Here is a 20,133-nt window from a genome sequence, read left to right on the forward strand (position 1 = left end):
GCCTTTCTCATCCACCTAACACACTACCTGGTAATACATATTTATTAAAAGAATTAAGGCATGAATGAAACCATCTTATGAGGTCTACTGCTTTCAATTGTGTACACCATAGATAATCTTTAAAAGCACATTTATTTTTAGATATTTTTTGGTCAAGCAGTTGCAATGCTCTCTTTGTGGCAAAATTCTGTTCCTGTGTCAATGATTCTGAATATCTCCTTAATGCTATCCAGCACAATATGTGATATGCAAATATGTACCCCAAAACGAATATGTGTTTTTATTTTGTGCCTACAACTTACATTCTTCAAAGCAAGTTTTCTTGAGCCAAATACTTGAAGCTAAAGAAACCAGGCCAAAATCTTCTAGGATACTAGCCATTTTTGTCTGAAAGAAATGAAAACCAAAAAAAAAAAATGAGTTCTTACCTACTGTTAACATGACAATTTGTCAGAGAAGATGAATATTGATATTCCAGACATGCTGGTGAAAGAAAAAAATGAAAATATTTTAACTTTATGAGAATTTGATGATCCCTAGTCTACCCCCTACCTGCTGAGCTTTCCACTTTTCCCATTTATCCTGCGGTTTCCCACAAATGATCATTAAAACATTGAGAAAATCTCAGTGAGGAAGTTGGCCTAAAAGAGGATATTCTTCTGTCCAGGAAGAAAATAAAAGGAAGATCTTGCATTAAGCTCCCAACTTAACAAGTAAGGATTTTTTTTTTGGTTGAATTTTCATCGGTGTCACAGAAGAATTAGAAGGTTCCTCAGACATGTTACTTATTCAGCAATTGGCATTTACTGGGCAGTTGACACATTAATAAACGATGACACATCATCTGGTGTCAGCAATCGACTCTGGATATTTAACTACATTAGTTTAGTGAAAAGCTTGCACTCATTTAACTCAAGCCTCTGTTGTGGTTTGTTCTGCAGACAGCTTTCACGAGCCTTCCCTCACTCTGGTTTCCCTTCATCCTTTTCTCTCCGTTCGCGGGGAGGCGGGGCCAGACGTGCCTGCACCGCCCCTCCCCGTTGATTGGCAGGTCGCTGGGGCGGGCCGGCGCGTGCGCACTGGCCTGGCCGCGGCCAGTGAACGATGGAGACCCCGAGGCGCTTCGCCCGGGAGTGGTGCGCCCGAAGGCTTCGTCTGGCGCAGACGGTTGTTTGGGAGGTGTGGCTTTGTGAGTTCTGGCTACTACTGCTGGGTTCCGGTTTAAACGCGCATTCTTTGCCACACGAAGAGGACGTAACGTTTATCAATGAGTACGTGAACCTCCACAATGAGCTCCGGGGCAGCGTCATCCCCCGAGGGGCTAACTTGCGCTTCATGGTGAGGCCCTAAGGCGGTTGCCCAAACCTCCAACAGCCCCTGTCAGGACCTCCCCCTCGGCCGCGGAGAGTCTGGGTCTCTGAGCCTTAAGGATCGCGGACAACCGCGCTTAGAGTTTGGGTTTTAAAATACACGTGAAGTTTATATGTTCAAGAAATAAAAACCACTGTCACTCAAACGCATAGTTATTACCAAGGGTTTGCACAGGGCTTGGACTAGGGTGAGTAGAGGTACTCACCAGAGGTGCAAAATTTAAGGGAGCTTTAATTCGAGAAAATGATAGTTTAATGTAATTTTTTAAATTTAAAAATCAATGCAAAAGTATTATTGATGAAACAAAATCACTTTAAACAAAGACAGGATCTTTGAGCTTGAATTTGGGAGAGGCAAGTGAGGCACTCTCAGGATAATGCAAATAAAAGGTCAGATTCTGTTCTTATTTAAAATTTTGAATTTTTATCATGGATGTTTTCACACTAATTTTGCCTTTTTAAAATATTTTTTATCTTGATTATTGAGTTTTTTGGTATCCAGCCTAAATTTTGCTCCCTAGAGGGTGTTTCATTCACCTCGTCCTAGACCCGGCCCTGATTTTGCATTCCCTTACAAAATAGTTCTTGCTTCTTTCCCATTTTTTCCCCCGTATTTCTTTGTAATGTCTCGTTAGCTGTTCCCCTGGTGCTATAGAGTCTTCATGATTGTCATTAAAAATGAATGCAAAATGTATCGGGCAATTAGGACCTTCCAATTTATGTTGTAAATATTGCAAGGACTGTCTCCCTAGATATGTCTTTTCTTCCTTCTGGATTAGTTCCTTAGGAAAAATTCCAGAAATGTGACAAATAAAGTATGTGATTTTTTTATTTATACGATACGTAGCAATTGCTATACTGAAGGACTGTGCCAAATTAAGCAAATATCAGCAGTGTAGAAGTACAGTAAGTCCCCTACATACGAACGAGTTCAGTTCCTGGAGTGCGTTCTTAAGTCCAATTTGTTCCCAAGTCCAACAAAGTTAGCCTAGGTACCCGACTAACACAAGCGGCTATATAGTACTATACTGTAATAGGTTTATAATACTTTTCACACAAATAATACATAAAACACAAAAAATAAAACTTTTTTTTTAAGATGTTGGGGGTAGGAGTTTATTAATTAATTAATTTATTTTTGCTCTGTTGGGTCTTTGTTTCTGCACAAGGGCTTTCTCTAGTTGTGGCAAGCGGGGGCCACTCTTCTTCGCGGTGCGCAGGCCTCTCATTATCGCGGCCTCTCTTGTTGCGGAGCACAGGCTCCAGATGCGCAGGCTCAGTAGTTATGTCTCACGGGCCTAGTTGCTCCACGGCATGTGGGATCATCCCAGACCAGAGCTCGAACCCGTGTCCCCTGCATTAGCAGGCAGATTCTCAACCACTGCACCACCAGGGAAGCCCCCAAATAAAACATTTTTAACCTTACTGTATAGTACCTTGAAAAGCACAGTAGTACGGTACAATAGCTGGCATACAGGGGCTGGCATCCAGTGAACAGGCAAGAAGAGTTACTGACTGGAGGGGGCAGAGGAGGTGGGAGATGACAGAGCTGAAGGATTGTGAGCAACAGGAGATGGAGGGCAAGCTGCAATTTCACTAACACCTGTAGTTGATGGCACAGGTTCTGGTTCCTTGCTGGATTCAATTCTATCTACCCTCTTGAAAAAGCAATCCAGTGATGTCTGGGTAGTAGCTCTTTTTTTCTTGTCATAGATGACATGGTAGCACTGGATTGCATTCTGAATGGCTGCTGCAACCTTTGTGTACCATACTACGTTCAGGTCCTGTGCCTTAGAAACGAACAGTGCCTCCTCAAATAAAGAAAATCCCCTTGCCATTTCCTGCGTCTTGAATCTCTTCTGTTCTTTAGTTACTTTTTCTTCCTCTAGTCTCTCTTTGTCCATTCTCTGGGCCTCAATTCCATCAGGTCTTCATTAGTAAGCTACACAAAGCACAACCACTTGTAGAGGATGCACGCACATGACAATGTACGCCAGACACGTGAACTAATTTACTGGACTGCACATGTGACATACCATACATATATGTGACTGGACATACCACATCTGACTGGCTTGGGTATTTTCAGTCACTTGCTAAACTAATAAATTATAAAAGGGAACTTTGCTTTAATGTTAATTTTAAAATGTTATTTTGATTGGACGTATTTTGTACGTATTTTGTTCATTTTCTTTACCTTTTGAATTCTCAGTAAGTTTCCTCTTCTGTTTATATATTTTCTTATAGAAATATATCAATACTAGCATTGTATTTGCTGAAGATAGTTTTATCCAAGCCAATTTTAATCTTTTGAGTTTAATTAGAATTTGAGGATATTTGAGAGTTATATCTATGTATTTCCCACCCTTTGTGATTAATTCTATTTCTTCCAAGTTTGAAGATTAGCGTTCCTCCTGATAATGAATAAACACAAAATATTTTTAATTCAACTTTTTATAGGTTTTGTATTCCTAATGTCTAAAATTTTTATTTCAAACATAAAGCGTAGAGAATAATATAAAGCATAATATTGTGTCCCCTCAATATATATCTTAATATGTGAACATTTTTGAAGGAATAATGTTTTGGGTACAGTTTAAAGCTGCACTCTAACTTTTATCCTTCTCTTCTTTCTAAAAATTTGTATATATTTTTCCCATGGATTTTACTAAGATGTAAATAATAACTGTAAATAGTATAGTCTATCATAATAGTATGGTCTACTTAGAACTTTTCCTTGACAGGTTTGGAAATCATACATTTTATCTTTATTATTTACTGGTTATGCTTAACATTTTAATGTATATACTTTACAAAGTCCAAAGTTAATCAACATCTATAACCTCCTTCTAAATATTAAAAAGATATTACAACACATAAATTGTTTGTCTTCTGCCCATGTCCATGCTGTTGTTGTCGTCACCTAGTATTTTTGTTCTACCTTGTTTTTAAACTCAAAACAATTTTTAAACTCAAAAATTTATTGGGTTTTTTTATTGTAAAATATACATAACATAAAATTTACCATTTTAACCATCTTTAAGTGTACAGTTCTATGACATTAAATACATTCACATTGTTGTGCAATCATCACCACCATTCATCTCCAGAACATTTTCATCCTACCCAATAGAAACTCTGCACCCATTAAACACTAACTCCCCATTCCCTTCTTTCTGCTGGCTACTACCATTCTACTTTCGGTCTCATAAATTTGACTACTCCAGGTACATCATATAAGAATCATAAGTGTTTCTCTTTGTGACTGGATTGTTTCACTTAGCATGATGTCTTCAAGGTTTCATTCTGGGACTTCCTTGATGGTGCAGTGGTTAAGAATCCACCTGCCAACACAGGGAATATGGGTTCGAGCCCTGGTCCAGGAAGATCCCACATGCCATGGAGCAACTAAGCCCATGTGCCACAACTACTGAGCCTGCACGCCTAGAGCCTGTGCTCCGCAACAAGAGAAGCCACTGCGATGAGAAGCCTGTGTACTGCATGAAGAGCAGCCCCTGCTCTCCACAACTAGAGAAAGCCCGCACAGCAAAAAAGACCCAATACAGCCAAAAAAAAATTAATTTTAAAAAATGTTTTAAAAAAGAATTTCCATCCTCTTAAAGGCTGAATAATATTCCACTTTATGTATATACCACATTTTCTTTATCCATTTATCTCTCCATGGATGGTTGAGTTTCTTCCACATTTTGGTTATCGTGAATAATGCTGCTGTGGACATAGGTACGTGAATAAATATCTGTTCGATTCTCTGCTTTCAACTTTACTAGGTATATACCCAGAAATGGAATTGCAAAAACATGTACAAATTCTATGCTTAATTTTTTGAAGAACTGACATTCTGTTTCCCATAGTGGCTGCACATTTCGCATTCCTACCAGCAATGCACAGGGTTTCAATTTCTCCACATCCTTGCCAACACTTGTTTTAATGGGTGTGAAGTGGTATGTCATTATGGTTTTGATTTTCATTTCCCTAATGATTAGTTATGTTGAGCATATTTTCAGGTGTTTATTGGCCATTTGTATGTCTTCTTTGTAGAAATGTTTGCACAAGTTCTTTGGTCATTTTTTGGTCAGGTGGTTAGGGTCTTTTGGTTAGCTGAGTTGAAGGAATTCTTTATATATTCTGGATAAAATCCCTTGTCAAATATATGATCTTCAGATGTTTTCTCCCCTCCATAGGTTGCCTTTCATTCTGTTAATAGTGTCCTTTGATACACAAAAGTTTTTAATTGTAATTAAGTCTAATTATCTATTCTTTTTATCTTGTTGCCTGTGCTTTTGGTGACATATCTAAGAAATTATCACCAAATCCAATGTCATGAAGCTTTTCCCCTTTGTTTCTTGTAAGAATTTTATAGCTTTAGCCAACAGGTACATAAAAAGGTGCTCAACATGACTAATCATCTGGGAAATGCAAATTAAAACCACAATAAGGTATCACTTCACACCCATTAGAATGTCTATCACCAAAAAAGACAGGAGAAAACAAACATTGGTGAGGATATAGAGAAAAGGGAAGATTTGTGCATTGTTGTTGGGAATGTATATTTGTACAACCACTATGGAAATCAGTGTGGAGGATTCCTTAAAAAATTTAAAAAAGAACTACCATATGATCCAGCAATTCCACTCTTAGGTATAAAAACAAAGGAAATGACAACAGGATATCACAGAGATGTCTGCACTCCTGTGTCCACTGCAGCATTATTCACAATAGCCAAGATATGGAAGCAACCTAAGTGCCCATCGATGGACGAATGGACAAAGAGGAAGTGATGTGTATATATACAATGGAATATTGTTCAGCCATGAGAAAAGAAGGAAATCCTGCTATTTGCAACAACTGGGATGGAACTTGAAGGCATTGTGCTAAGTGAAATAATCCAGACAAAGATAAATATTGCATGGTATCACTTATATGTGGAATCTGAAAAAAAAAGTCAAACTCATAGAAACAAGGGAGTATACATTCCAGTGGCAGCAATTCCACTTCTGGGTATTTTTCCAAAAGAAAAAAAACACTAATTCAAAAAGGTATCTGCACTATATATACAATGGGTTATTACTCAGCCATAAAAAGGAATGAAATCTTGCTATTTGCAACAACATGGATGGACCTAGAAGGTATTATGCTAAGTGAAATAAGTCAGACAGAGAACGACAAATACCATATGATTTCACTTATATATGGAGTCCAGAAAACAACAAACATAATCAAACAGAAACAGAGTCATAGATAAAGAGAACAAACAGGTGATTGCCAGAGGGGAGTGGGAGGGGGGGATGAGTGAAATAGGTGAGGGAAATTAAGAGGTACAAACTTCCAGTTACAAAATAAGTGAGCCAGGGGAATGAAATTTGGGAAGTACAGTCAACAATAATGTAATATCTTTGTATGGAGACAAATGGTAACTAAACCTGTTGTGCTGATTATTTTGTAATGTATGGAAATATTGAATCACTATGTTGTTCATCAGGAACTAACATAGTAGTGTTGTAGGTCAATTAGACTTCAAAAAACAACGAAAACAAAAATACTCATAGAAAAAGAGATCAGATTTGTGGTTATGAGGGTGGGGGCAGGGGGGGATTGGATGAAGGTGGTTAAAAGGTACAAACTTCCAGTTATAAGATAAGTACTAGGGATGATGTCCAAATGATTAATATTACACTACTGCCGTATGTTATATCTGAAATTGTTAAGAGAGTAAATCTTGAGTTCTCATCACAAGGGAAAAATTTTGTTTTTATATCTATATGAGATAATGGATGTTCACTAAACTAATTGTGTTAATCATTTCATGATGTATTATGCTGTACACCTGAAACTTACACAGTGCTGTGTGTCAATTATATCTCAATAAAAATGGAAGGAAAAAAACCCACTTAGAATAGTGACATGGTGCATTGTAAGCATGTGGTGTGTAAACAATATGCAAAATTAGGCAGTAGAAAGATGGTCCATGGAGCATAGTTTGCAAATGGCAAAGAATCTGAAGGGCCATTAATAGTGGAACGGTAACCTTTATTACATGCTGCTAGCCATACTATGGAATACTATAAAAAGTTTGCAAAAAATTAGGTAGATCTAGTTGTGCTAATATGGAACAATCTCTCTAAGTGAAAACTGCAAGTTACGGGCCAATAATATTGTGTGTGGTATGATTAAAACCGTGCAAAGACAAAAATCACAAAATACTCATCTAAAACACCCTAACATATCTTATATATGAATGTGTGTATATGGAGCTAGAGAAATTTATACATAAACAATTTTTTAAAAAATGATTACCTCTGGGGAGGGAAATAGTGTGGGGAGGGAGGGGATATGCTGAAGTTTTCTATAATATATTTTCTGTATTGTACTTCTGTATAATCTATGAAATTAACCAAGAAAACTCTAAGGAAATCTTAGTATTGTTTTTCAGAAATGTTTATTTTCAGATTTACTGTAACGTATATATATTTAGCATGTTGGTTTTACAAATATTTTGTTGATTTTTCTATTTGTGTTATTTTTGTTCTTGTCCTTAACTAAACAATGAATTTATGAGGCTCTAAATATGTCAGAAGTACACATTTCTGGATATTTCCATAAATGGAGGGGAGCAGCATCTTGTGATATTTTCTTACATTTCTGGGAACATCCATAAAACTTTACATGTGCCTCTTTTATAACATTTACCAACTACCACTATGTGTTAAAATATATATATATAAATATATATATATATGTATTTGTATATATATGTATATGTATGTATATATTATCCCAGGTTTTTCTCCTAACAACAGTAAGCAACTAGAGGACAAAATTTATGTTGACTTCATATTTTATTCCTCACAGTACAATAATTTGCATATAATCAGTGCTCAATAAATAGTTCTTAAATATTTTAAATTATTGTATTATTACATATAAAAGGCATGAGATTAAAAATACACATTTTCTGAATAGACTACATGTAAGAGTATTATAACCATTTGCATCATCTAACAATCTGATTTTTTACTTAAAAATATATGCATAAGCCTTCATCTCAGGAAATAGTTGTTTCATTTATAATTGTCTCAAAACGCTTTTTCTCCTACGTAAATTCCATAAACCAGACTCATAAGCACAAAATAACAATTGTTTTCCTTACATATAATTATGAAAACTCAAGGAAAATAATTTAGAGCACAAAAAAAAATAACTCATTGTTGTTATTTTTTCTTCTTTACTTTTTGCATTTTTTTTTTCAGACTTGGGATGTAGCTTTGTCACGGACTGCTAGAGCATGGGGGAAAAAATGTGTGTTTGAACGTAATATTCATTTAGAAAAACGAAAAATGGCCCATCCTAGATTTAATGGTATTGGTGAAAATATGTGGGTCGGCCCTGAAAATGAATTTACTGCAAGTATCGCTATCAGAAGTTGGTTCGCACAGAGGAAAAAGTACAATTTTGAAAAGAACAGTTGCTCTGATAACTGTTCTAATTATCTACAGGTATCTAATTTTATATTATTAATTCAATAGACTCCTTAATTGCTTTACTACTACGTTGTTATTGTGTTTCAATTTTATAAATAAACTCAAATGGCAAAATTATTACCTCTAATAGAATCAAAATTCTAATCAGTCCTAGATCTTCTGAATGTTCATAATTTCTTCTATTATTTGAACCATGCAATTAAAACATTCCTTTAAATATAGTAAGTCTAATCTCCATAGCCAAAGATGAAAGGTACCTTTCTAAAATAATGTACACTGGAAAAGAAAGAAACTAGCAAATAAAAATTAGTTTTAGTTTATTGACTATAAACATAAGTAAAAGATGATTTTTTTTGCACAGATCAGCACACATACTACTATATAACTGATTAAAATGTTTTAAATGCAAATACATATAATTATTTTCCTACCTCATGTCTAACAATTCACTCTTACACTTTGTACTCCAAGAACACTGAACCACTTTTTATTTCCTGTACAAACATTTAGTTTTTCACATATTACATTGTTTTATAATCATCTGTTTATATATCTAATACTACACTAAGGGCAGGGACCTTGTCTTCTTATCCATGTATTCTCAGCACAGCAACATGACATTATTTAGGTCTTCAATAAATATTTGTATCAGGTATCAAGAAACTATTGAATTAACTTCCAAGCTCATTTAAAAGATTATTTTTCAGTCAATAGACTCTAATGTAGAACTTAAAATCTTGGAATTTTTTCATGTTGAACTCATGTCTTCCTGTTCCATCAAATGATTTATGTTTCAAAAAATGTTTAATCAATTTTTTCTCCTAGAAAGTTAGAGTGGTTCTCTACTGTCTTACTCATGTCAAAGCTAGACTCCTTAATATGACTTCAATACTCTGAGTAAAAGTCTACTCCCTGACCTACTCCTCTGTATTTTTTCCTCCTTAAGTCTAGTTTCCTAGACATTTTCATTTCCTGCATTTGACCTGTTTAACTTCAACTGTTACAGACATTCTATTCTCTATTCTTTTAATGCATCACTCTATTTCTTTTGGAATCACTAAGACTTCAGCTATAGAGAAAAGGAAAACAAATTGTTTCTCCCTCTCCCACAGAGGTTAACAAAACAATTTTTTTGTTGTCATTCACTTGTAAGTATTAGGAATATTAAAGCCATTCAGGAATTTCTGGAATATCTTTAATTATTCTCATATTTTCACTCCAAGACCTATTTTGCAAGAAATTATTTTATAGGAACCAGCTCTTTTACTCATTTTTAAATGAAAGGTCCAGACTTAATTTTATTTTGTAATGGAATTTCCTCAATAAAAGAAAAGAAAAATGCTGATAACATTCAATTACTTTCCACTCTTGTATTTCTTTTCCTTCCCTTCTATAATCTTACTGTCCCCTCTTTTTTTCCTTTTTATTCACAACTTCCATTCTTCCAAAACTTTGTGTCTTCACATTTCCCTCTTCCTCTTTGCCAATAACCTAGAACTCTCAGAGTCAACAAGAGGTCAAAAATTGATTCAGCAGGTGTCTTCCTTTCGCTCTAATACATTATTCTGGATCAGTTTTTCTCAGACTCTTTATCCTAAGAATACAGTATTGGTAGAACCTATTAAAGTGTTTCTCTAAATACAGTTTTGGAAATGCTTCCCTAAATCCATGATAATTCTCTACCTGCATCCAAATGAAGAATTGTTCATATTCCTTGAATTGCTTTGTTAAAGGTCCTATGTGTATTGAATATACTATTGTTTATACTATGGCAGAGTAAATGTTTAGAATTAAATTTTATGTTTTCTTTGAAAATTTTATTTTAGCTTGTTTGGGACCAGTCTTACAAAGTTGGTTGTGCTGTTACTCCATGTTCAAGAATTGGACATATTAAACATGCAGCACTTTTCATATGCAACTATGCACCAGGGTAAGTTCCTTTAAATTTTTTAAATAATATAAAAATAAATTGGGGATTTTTCAAGGTTAAGTTTTCCTAACTTTCAACATATTCTTCTAAATGTCTTTGCAAGCTATAAAAGAATTAAGTATGAGATAGCAATTAAAGACTTTATATTGAAATATTTTAAATTTAATAATAAAATAAGTCAATTTAGGCATACTGATTTTATGTATAGACTAGCCAAATCTTACTTCCTGAGAGAATTTTAACTTTAGTATTATTTCATAGTACCTAGCCTTATTAACATAGGATTTAAATTATTTTCCAAAATTGTTTATCTCCATATTTATTTCTAAAAAGTCAAAAGAAAATAAGGTTAAGTGTGTTGAAATGTATGTTGTAAGAATTGTTTCAAGAGTACATCAGTTTTATAACATGAAGGACACTTTTAGTTGACTATCCTCTGGAGAGTGTATTGTTAATTGGGGCTAGTCTCATACATATAAGGAATCATAATAACTCAGAGGTGCAAAAGTACTTCACAAGTCTTCTAGTTATGCTATGCATATGAAACTTGAATTCTTAACACTTACTTATCATGTGGTTACTTACCTGTACCTAAAAACTTTCCAATGATGGGAAAAAACTACCTTCCAAAATAGCCTCCATCTCTGGAGAGCTTTGTTGGAAAAATCTCAAGTTTTCTTACAGGTCGATATGATACTATAAGTAATACTGTTAAAACGTCTAACTGAAGTGAGAAAATATCCTAATCAACATGCCAAGAAAAATTGACTACATGCTAGGATTGAGAAGGAATTTCTTAAAAATAAAATGCTTCTGGGGCTAAAGCAAAAAGAGAAAGAAAAAAAAAACATTGATTACTAATTAATGATTGTATTCCCCTAGATAGGGAAAACAACAGAACTATGATGTAAGTTGAATTAGATTCAGAAACCCCTTCTTAAATGGAAGCTTTGCTGACTTTGAACATAGGCATGCAAAACAAGTTTGGAATGTAGAGTAATTGCAAAACTTTTTTGGCCTCTTTCAGTCCTACAGACTGGAAGTACTGGGGTGATATCTATTACATGGAGAAACTTTTGAAAGTTAACTACTGATTGGTATTGAAAATTCAAACAGACCACTGGGCATGGGTGGTGGGGAAGGAAGAGGTTCCTCTGGGGTATTAGTCTTCATTTTACATGCTCAGCAATTACATACAAGGCTCTGATCTGTCTACTGACAAACCAATAAAGACTGACCATACTTAGTTTGTAGTCTTGGAAGAGAGACAAACAATAAATAAGTGAACATAGAAATAAATGATATTTAATTAAATAATAAAATATGCCATAGAAACAAAGCACAGTAAGCAAATAAGGAGTAACTAGCATAGAATATGGATAGGATAGCTGCAAAAGGAGGTGGCATTTAAACCGAAAGCCAAAAGATGAGGAGACGGCTAAAGAATATTTCAGGTAGAAGTGAGAGCACATGTAAAATCTCTGAGCTTGGAATAAGTTTAGCATGTTTGAAAAATGAATAACTGTGGTTAGAGGTAGGAGACGAGGTAGAGAGTTAGGTGACAACTAAATCAAATAGAATACCATAGGCCAGGTTAAGGATTTGGGGGTTTATTCTACATAATAGCAAAGTCATTGGAAAGTAATAAGCAAGTAAGTGGCATGATCTCATCTATGTTTTTTTTTCTCCCTGCTCTTTGTTTTTTAAAAAAAATTTATTTATTTATTTATTTTTGGCTGCATTGAGTCTGTGTTGCTGCACGTGGGCTTTCTCTAGTTGCGGTGAGCAGGGGCTACTCTTCGTTGTGGTGCACAAGCTTCTCATTGCAGTGGCTTCTCTTGTTGTGGAGCATGAGCTCTAGGCACGTGGGCTTCAGTAGTTCTGGCGCTCGGGCTCAGTAGTTGTGGCTCACGGGCTCCAGAGCACAGGCTCAGTAGTTGTGGCGCACGGGCTTAGTTGCTCCACGGCATGTGGGATCTTCCCGGACAAGGGATTGAACCCACGTCCCCTGCACTGGCAGGAGGATTATTAACTACTGCGCCACCAGGGAAGTCCCTCATCTATGTTTTGAAAAGAAAACTTAGCAATAAAAGATTGCTCTTGCTGTTGTGTCAATAATGGAGTATAGGAAAACAAGGGTACAAAGAGAAACAAGCACAATTAGGAGATTGTTTCTGTAGTGCAGGCTATAGACTGGTATCTTGGATTAGGATTTTAGCATGTGGATTGGTTTTCTATTGCTGCATAATAAACCACAAACTTAGTGACTTAAAACAGCAGCCATTTATTATTAAACAGTTCTGTAAGTTATAAGTCCAGGCACAGTATAGCTGGATTCTCTGCTCAGGGTCTCAAAGGCCAAAATCAAGGTGTTGACTGAGTTCTTATCTGGAGGCTCTGGGGAAGAGTCTGCTTTTAAGCTCCTTCAGGTTGTTAGCAGAATTCAATGCCTTGTGGTTATAGGACTTGGGTCCCCATTTTCTTGCTGGTTCTAAGCCAGTGGTTGCTCTCGTCTTCTAGAGGTTGCCCACATTCCTTGGTGCGTGGCTCCCACCATCTTTACGTCCACAAAGGCACATCAGGTCCTTCCCACGATCCAAATCTCTGACTTCTCTTCTGTGACCAGCCAGAGAAAACTCTCTGCTTTTAAAGTGCCCAAGTGATTGGGTCAGGATATTTTCCTGGATAATTTCCCTATTTGATGGTCAGCTGTGCCAAATAACATAATTTAATCATGGAAGTAAATTCCATTACATTCACTTTCCTCAGAATTATGCAAGGCATGTATAGCAGGGGTAGGGGAGCTTGTGCTCCATTTTAGAATTCTGCTTACTATACCATGGAAATTGTGAAAAAAGGTCAGTTTCTGGATATATTATGAAGGTAGAGCTAAAAATACCAGTTGATGGATTTAACTTTAGGGATAAGAGGTATAGAATAAACTGTGGCGATACCCATGCTTTTAGTCTGAACAACTGGATAAGTGATGATACCATTAACTAAGACAAGGAAAAACATCAGAAGATGTGTTTTATGTTTGGACACATTAGGTAGAAATGTAAATGTGGAAAATGTAAATGAATCATGAGAAGGAACTAGCTGTATGAGGGTCTGGGATAGGTTTTGAAGTAAAGGAAACTGCTACTATAAAGGCCCTGACGTAGAAATGAGTCACAGTCCTGAACAAGACCCCCTTATGAAAGAGTGAGTATGGAGACTTAATTCAAGGATTAAGTCCTAGATCACTACAGTATTTCAACTTCAGGCAAAAGAGATAACAAAGGAGAGTGAAGAGGCTAACAAGATAAGAAGGAAACCCAAACAATGCTGGTAGGGTACTTGGAAATCAAGTGAAGAACGTGAGTCATGATGCCCAAAGTGGTTAACTGTATGAGATGCTCCTGAAAGAATGAAAAAAAAAAAATGAGGAAGGAAAGATGACATTTCCGTTTGATAAGATGAAGGTATTTGGTGACCTTAATAGCAGTAGTGACTGCAGGGGTATCCCATGACTATAGTGATAAGATGAACCTACTAGTCGTTAGGATTACTCTTCTTTCCACTCACCTGTCCCATAGGCTTCTTTGTCTTGAAATTTCTATCAACCATTATTTCCTTGATACAAACTTTGGAAAGTCCATTTGTGAAGGATCTAGGTTGGCACATATATTATGTGAGTCAACTCAATTATGAGTTGACTGAGTCAACTCAGTCCAAGTTATTTGCTATGTACTCAAAATAGGCAGTCATAGGTATCTTTCTTAAGAATCATTGTAGAAAAATTAATTCATCACAGTCTTATAAACTACTTCATAGAAATGAAAATAAGAAAGCCAGATTGGGGACTTCCCTGGTGGTGCAGTGATTAAGAATCCACCTGCCAATGCAGGGAACATGGGTTGGAGCCCTGGTCTGGGAAGATCCCACAAGCCACAGAGCAACTAAGCCCGTGCGCCACAACTACTGAAGCCTGCGTGCTCCAGGGCCCACGTGCTGCAACTACTGAAGCCTGTGTGCCTAGAGCCCATGCTCTGCAATGAGAAGCCACTGCAATGAGAAGCTCATGCACCGCAGCAAAGAGTAGCCCCCGGCTCGCCACAGCAACTAGAGAAAGCCCACGCGCAGCAACAAAGACCCAACACAGCAAAAAAAAAAAAAAAAAGAAAACCAAATTGAAAAGTAGAATATGTAATGGACTGAATGGTGGCCCCCACCAAAGGATGTATCTAGTTCCTAATTCACAGAACCTGTGAATATTAAGTTACATGTCAAGAGTAAATATTGCCTTATATGGCAAAAGACACGTTTAAGATAAGGATCTTCAGAGGAAGCGCTTATTTTAGATTATTCAGGTGGGACCTAAATGTAATTACTTGTGTCCTCATAAGAGAGAGGGAGGAGATTTCAGCACTAGACACACAGAAGAGAAGGAGGCAATGTGACTGTGGAGGGAGAGGTTGGAGTGATATATTCACAAACCAAGGAACTTCTGGAGCCACCAGAAGCTGGAAGAGTCAAGGAATTCCCTCTCTGAGCCTTTGGAGGGAGCATAGCCCTGCCAACACCTTGATTTTGGAGTTCAGGCCTCCAGAACTGAGAAAATAAATTTCTGTTTTTATAAACCATCAAGTTTGTGGCATTGTTAAAGTAGCCACAGCAAGCTAGTACAGAATGGAAGAATAAAACAGATTTGGCAATAGGGAAAATATGAGTCAACCACAATCTTGAAAAATTTCAGAACACGAAGATGTACAATAGAAGTAAAAATATATATGGAAAAAGAAAGGAACCCTGTAGGGTGATAAATCTATAAATTATTGCTCCTAAAGAACAGAGAATAAATGGAACAGAAATAATAATCAAAGAAAAGAAAAGAATAAGCAAAAGAAAAGAATCTGTATAGATACCTATATAAAGGTTAAGATAGCTTATAATGTATCAGGAAAAGTGAACTGCAACAATATTTACATATGTCATTTTCTAGTGGTTATTTTTCAATTTCAAAGATAAAAACTTATACATTCCTGGGAATTCCCTTGCAGTCTAGTGGTTGGACTCCGTGCCTTCACTGCCGAGGGCATGGGTTCAATCTGGTCAAGGAACTAAGATCCCACAAGCTACGTGGTACAGTCAAAAATAATAATAATAATAAAATAAAATAAAATAAAAAGCATACATTTCTAAGAAAAATAAGACAAAGTAAAATAAAACAGTATTAATTAGATTAGCCTTGAATTTCGGTATTGAAGGGGGTACAATCAAAGATGAGCATTAGAATTTAAGCTTAAATGATAAATAATTTTATTAACTGAGTTAGGAAAAGATGTAGGGTGAAAGAAAAAAGGATTTGTTTATTTTTAGACACGTTGCATCTGCAGGTTTCTGCAGGATCTTTTACTTATTTAAATACGTTTATAGTAGGTACATTTAAACAATAACTAAGCAATAGAATTCCACATTTTTTACATGGTATTCATCCTGAAAACACTTATAGACTGTTGGGAAAGAAACTAAAAAAAAAAAAAACACAACGTTAACCAAATACGTACAACATCTGTATTTTAAATAGAAAAGATCTGTTGTAAAAGCAGGTATGAAATCATAGAAGCAGTTAGCCAGGATACAGATTCAGAAGTAGTTAAGTTTGATGCATAGAGGTGTATTAGAAGGGAAACGAGGCCAGTGGGGGAGGTAAGAGTTCTGAGATTGAAGAAAATGACTTGAATCTAAAGCTGGACCTTTAAAAGAAGTAAATTATAGTGTCCAAAGGTATTTAATAAAGAACATTTTCTTTATTTAAAAATTAAGGACCGCGGAGCAACTAAGCCCGTGCACCACAACTACTGAGCCTGCGCTCTAGAGCCCGCAAGCCACAAAAAAAATAAATAAATAAATAAGGAAATGCAATCTGGCAGGTGGTGCCATTTTCTTTACGTCATGAACAGACAGCTAGAATATGTTTCCCAGCCTCCCTAGAAGTTCGGTTGGGCCATGTGGCTAAGCTTTGGCCAGTGGAATTTAGGCCACTTCCAGTCCTGACCTTTGAAAACTTCCTACATGATCCTTCACACTCTTGGTCTTCCCTCATCTACTGGTTGGATACAGAGGGTCTGGTGGAGGATTAAGATGTCCTAGAGAGTGGCAGAGCCACAAGATGAAATGAGCCAGTGCCCCAGAATCACTGCATGGAGGAAAGCTCCTCTACACTGCCAAAACCCATACTGTACCATGACATGGATTCTGCCTACAGAACATGGAAATAGCGAGGAAAGGTCAGATTCGGGATATAATTTGAAGATGGAGCTAACAACACCTGCTGACAGATTTAACTTTAGGGGTGAATGGAATAGAATAATCAAGAATGACACCTATGCCTTTAGTCTCAGCAACTGGATGAACATTGGTGCCATTAGACAGATAGGGAAGACTTGTGGAGGAGCAGAGCTTGAGAGAAGATCAAGTGTTTTGGTTCACATACATTTGGTGGAGTAATAAATGTGAGAAATGTGAATGAATCAAATGAGGGAGCTAGTCAGATGAAGGTCTGGGATGGGTTTTTAAGTAGTGGGAACTGCAGATATAAAGGCCCTGAGGCAGAAATGAGTCACAGTCCTGAAAGAAACCACCTTGTGAGAAAATAGGTATGGAAAACGGGACAGAAGAGACTAAGGACTAAACCCTACATCACTACAATATTTCAACTTCAGGCAAAGGAGCTAGCAAAGGAGTATAGAAAGAGACTAGTAAGGTAAGAGGGAAACTAGAACTGTACTGGTAGATTTTTAAAATAACATTTAGACTTATTTTCTCATCAGTCTCTATTATATATGAGGTGGCTCTCTTTCCATGCTTTTCTGCATGCATAATAATTTATGATTCAATGATATATTATTGTGATCATTTTAGACATTTTGAATAGCAATTTAAACACGTAAAATGCAAACAATGCATATAACCCATTTCAAGTATGACAGTATGAAAAGCTATGACAAGTTCACAATGTGCAGTGACAACCATATCATGTTCACTGCCTGGTCAACTGTGATTTTAAGATGCCATCAATGTTAAGATGCATCTCAATTTCAGAGGTGCTAAAATAAGAAAAGATGTACATCTTAGAATTATGAGGCACAGTACATAACTGAAAGAAAAGATTTACAGAACAATGTGTATCCTTACTATGAATGATAAAATAAGAACATGTTATCAATATATGAAAGAGTATATTATTCACAGTTAAGTACAGCTTTCTAGTCTGTCTCATATTTTAAAATATTGGATGTGAACTGTGAAGCACTAAATTTGATTTCATGACCTAGTAATAGCTTATAACTTGCAGTTTGAAAAATAGTAATGCCAATTTAGAATATTCTATATAGATATTTGGCAACAAAGAAAAGGAAGGTGTGTAGGTGTGTAGAGTTGAGTGAAAGTTTTTGTTTTATGACTTTGGTTTCTAATGTATTTTTATAAGCTAAAGAAAGCCATCATAAATAGAGAGTGATAGAATATATTAGAACATATAAGAGATGGGGGAAGAATTGAAAAAGGAAGTTCTATCTGGGAAAAAAACAGGAGGAGAGAAGTATAAGAAGAGAAAATTAGAGAAATTCTTAATAGTAAATATTTTTCTTTCTTGCTCATGAGGGTTTAATCTATTTTATTGATCTCTCAAAAGAAAAGATTTAAGGGGTTATTTATCCTTTCTCATTCCTTTGTTTTGAGATATTTAATCTTCCAAGTACTTTTTAGGGAGAGGGGCTGTTATATGTTGCTGTTTTTATCAAAATATACTACATTCATTTATCTTTAATCCTACTTAATAGTGAAGATATTTACAGTTATATATTTTCCTTTGATTACAATTTTTACTAGACCTTAGGATCTCGTATGACATAGTCTCTTTCTCATTGCTTTCTATGTATTGTAATTTTAGGTCATTTAATAAATCATGTTTAGTACTTGATACATATTCATGATGGAAAAATCTATCCAAGGAGAAAATAATGTTCCCATCCTTGCCTTTCAGTTACTCTCTCCAAAATTTTATCCTAAAAGATATATTCTGTGCATACAGAAAAGTATATCTATCTTTGTGTATGTGTGTCTGGGTGCACAAATGTGTGCATTTCCATAATTCAAACAGGAGCGCACTACATTTCTTGTGATGTTCTTTAACTTTTTTACTTGATATGGACTGGAAGTCTTTCCATTTGAGTACGTGAAGAGTTTCCAGATTCTTTTTAAGAATTTCACAGTTTTTTTTTTTTTAGTGGATGTACAAAAATTAATTTGAATAATCCTCTCCTTCTGATGGACGTTTAGGCTATTTTATTAATTTTATTTCAAGCAGTAATTATTCAGTTAGACATGTAATTCTGACATGAGTTAGTAGCTATAATATAAACGTATAGTCATGGAAACCCTAGGCCAAAGAGAATGTGTACTTTTAATTTGCATATATATTACTAAATATCTATTCATCATAGTCACGCCATTTTTTCTATTACAACTTTTTTTTATGTCGGCATATAAGAGGGGCTATATTTAAACTCCCTTGCTAAGATAATATATTTTCAAATATTTTTCTATTTACTACTATGAGTTATGTATATGTTTAATTTTCATCTTCTATTTTTCATGAGTTTAAGTATATTTTTTTATATTTTAGAATATGTGGATTTCATTTACTGGGACCTGAGGGTTCCTATACATTTACTGTTTTTCTCTTAAGTTGTTGGACTTTTTTTGTTTTTTAACTTGGAGGAGTGTCTTATGTACAAGAAAATTAGCTCTTTTATGTAATATAATTTACAAATATTTTCTAGTTTTATGTTTAACTTTTGACTTTATTTATAATGCAATTTATTTTTGCCAATAGAATTATTTTGTTTCATTGTAGAAAAAAATGTATCAGTACTTTTTTCATGGGTTTTGAGGTTTGTATCATACTTAGACAAGCCTTCCCCAAATATTATTATCTCACATTTTCTTCTAATGGTTCTTTATTTTTTTTTTAACTTTTAAATTAATTTGATCCACTTTGATTCTGGACATTATGTAAGCTGGTATAAGAATTAGCCTCCTGCTTAAAGTAACTATAAAAACTGGGCAAAACATATAAAATAACTGTTTTTAGGCATTAGAAAACAACCAGTACAGTGCTATGATCCTTGCAAATAGAAAAGAGTACAGTGGGAACCCTATATGTGCCTTGGTTTTCTCTCTGTGAGCATCCTATTGTACAAACCATAGCCAAAGCAAGCAAAGATTGTGTATTTTCTAGGCAAAGGAGATATCAGTGTTGATATATGTTAAGTAGTCTAGGATTTAG

At 35.5% G+C, this 20,133-nt stretch overlaps 1 protein-coding gene across 1 annotated transcript in view; it reads left to right on the forward strand.

The window, feature by feature from the left end:
- The first annotated feature begins 1,098 nt into the window (after positions 1-1,098).
- The window catches only part of GLIPR1L2 (GLIPR1 like 2), a 31,484-nt gene continuing 12,449 nt past the window's right edge, over positions 1,099-20,133 (forward strand). Inside the window, 3 exon segments of the mRNA XM_027107059.1 lie at positions 1,099-1,338; positions 8,639-8,884; positions 10,696-10,799. Of these exon segments, the coding sequence (XP_026962860.1) occupies positions 1,105-1,338; positions 8,639-8,884; positions 10,696-10,799 (584 nt within the window). The 5' untranslated portion in view covers positions 1,099-1,104.

Source organism: Aethalodelphis obliquidens, unplaced genomic scaffold (genome assembly GCF_003676395.1).
Source record: "Aethalodelphis obliquidens isolate GAN/ISIS:26980383/991018 unplaced genomic scaffold, ASM367639v1 scaffold8, whole genome shotgun sequence".
NCBI lineage: Eukaryota > Metazoa > Chordata > Mammalia > Artiodactyla > Delphinidae > Aethalodelphis > Aethalodelphis obliquidens.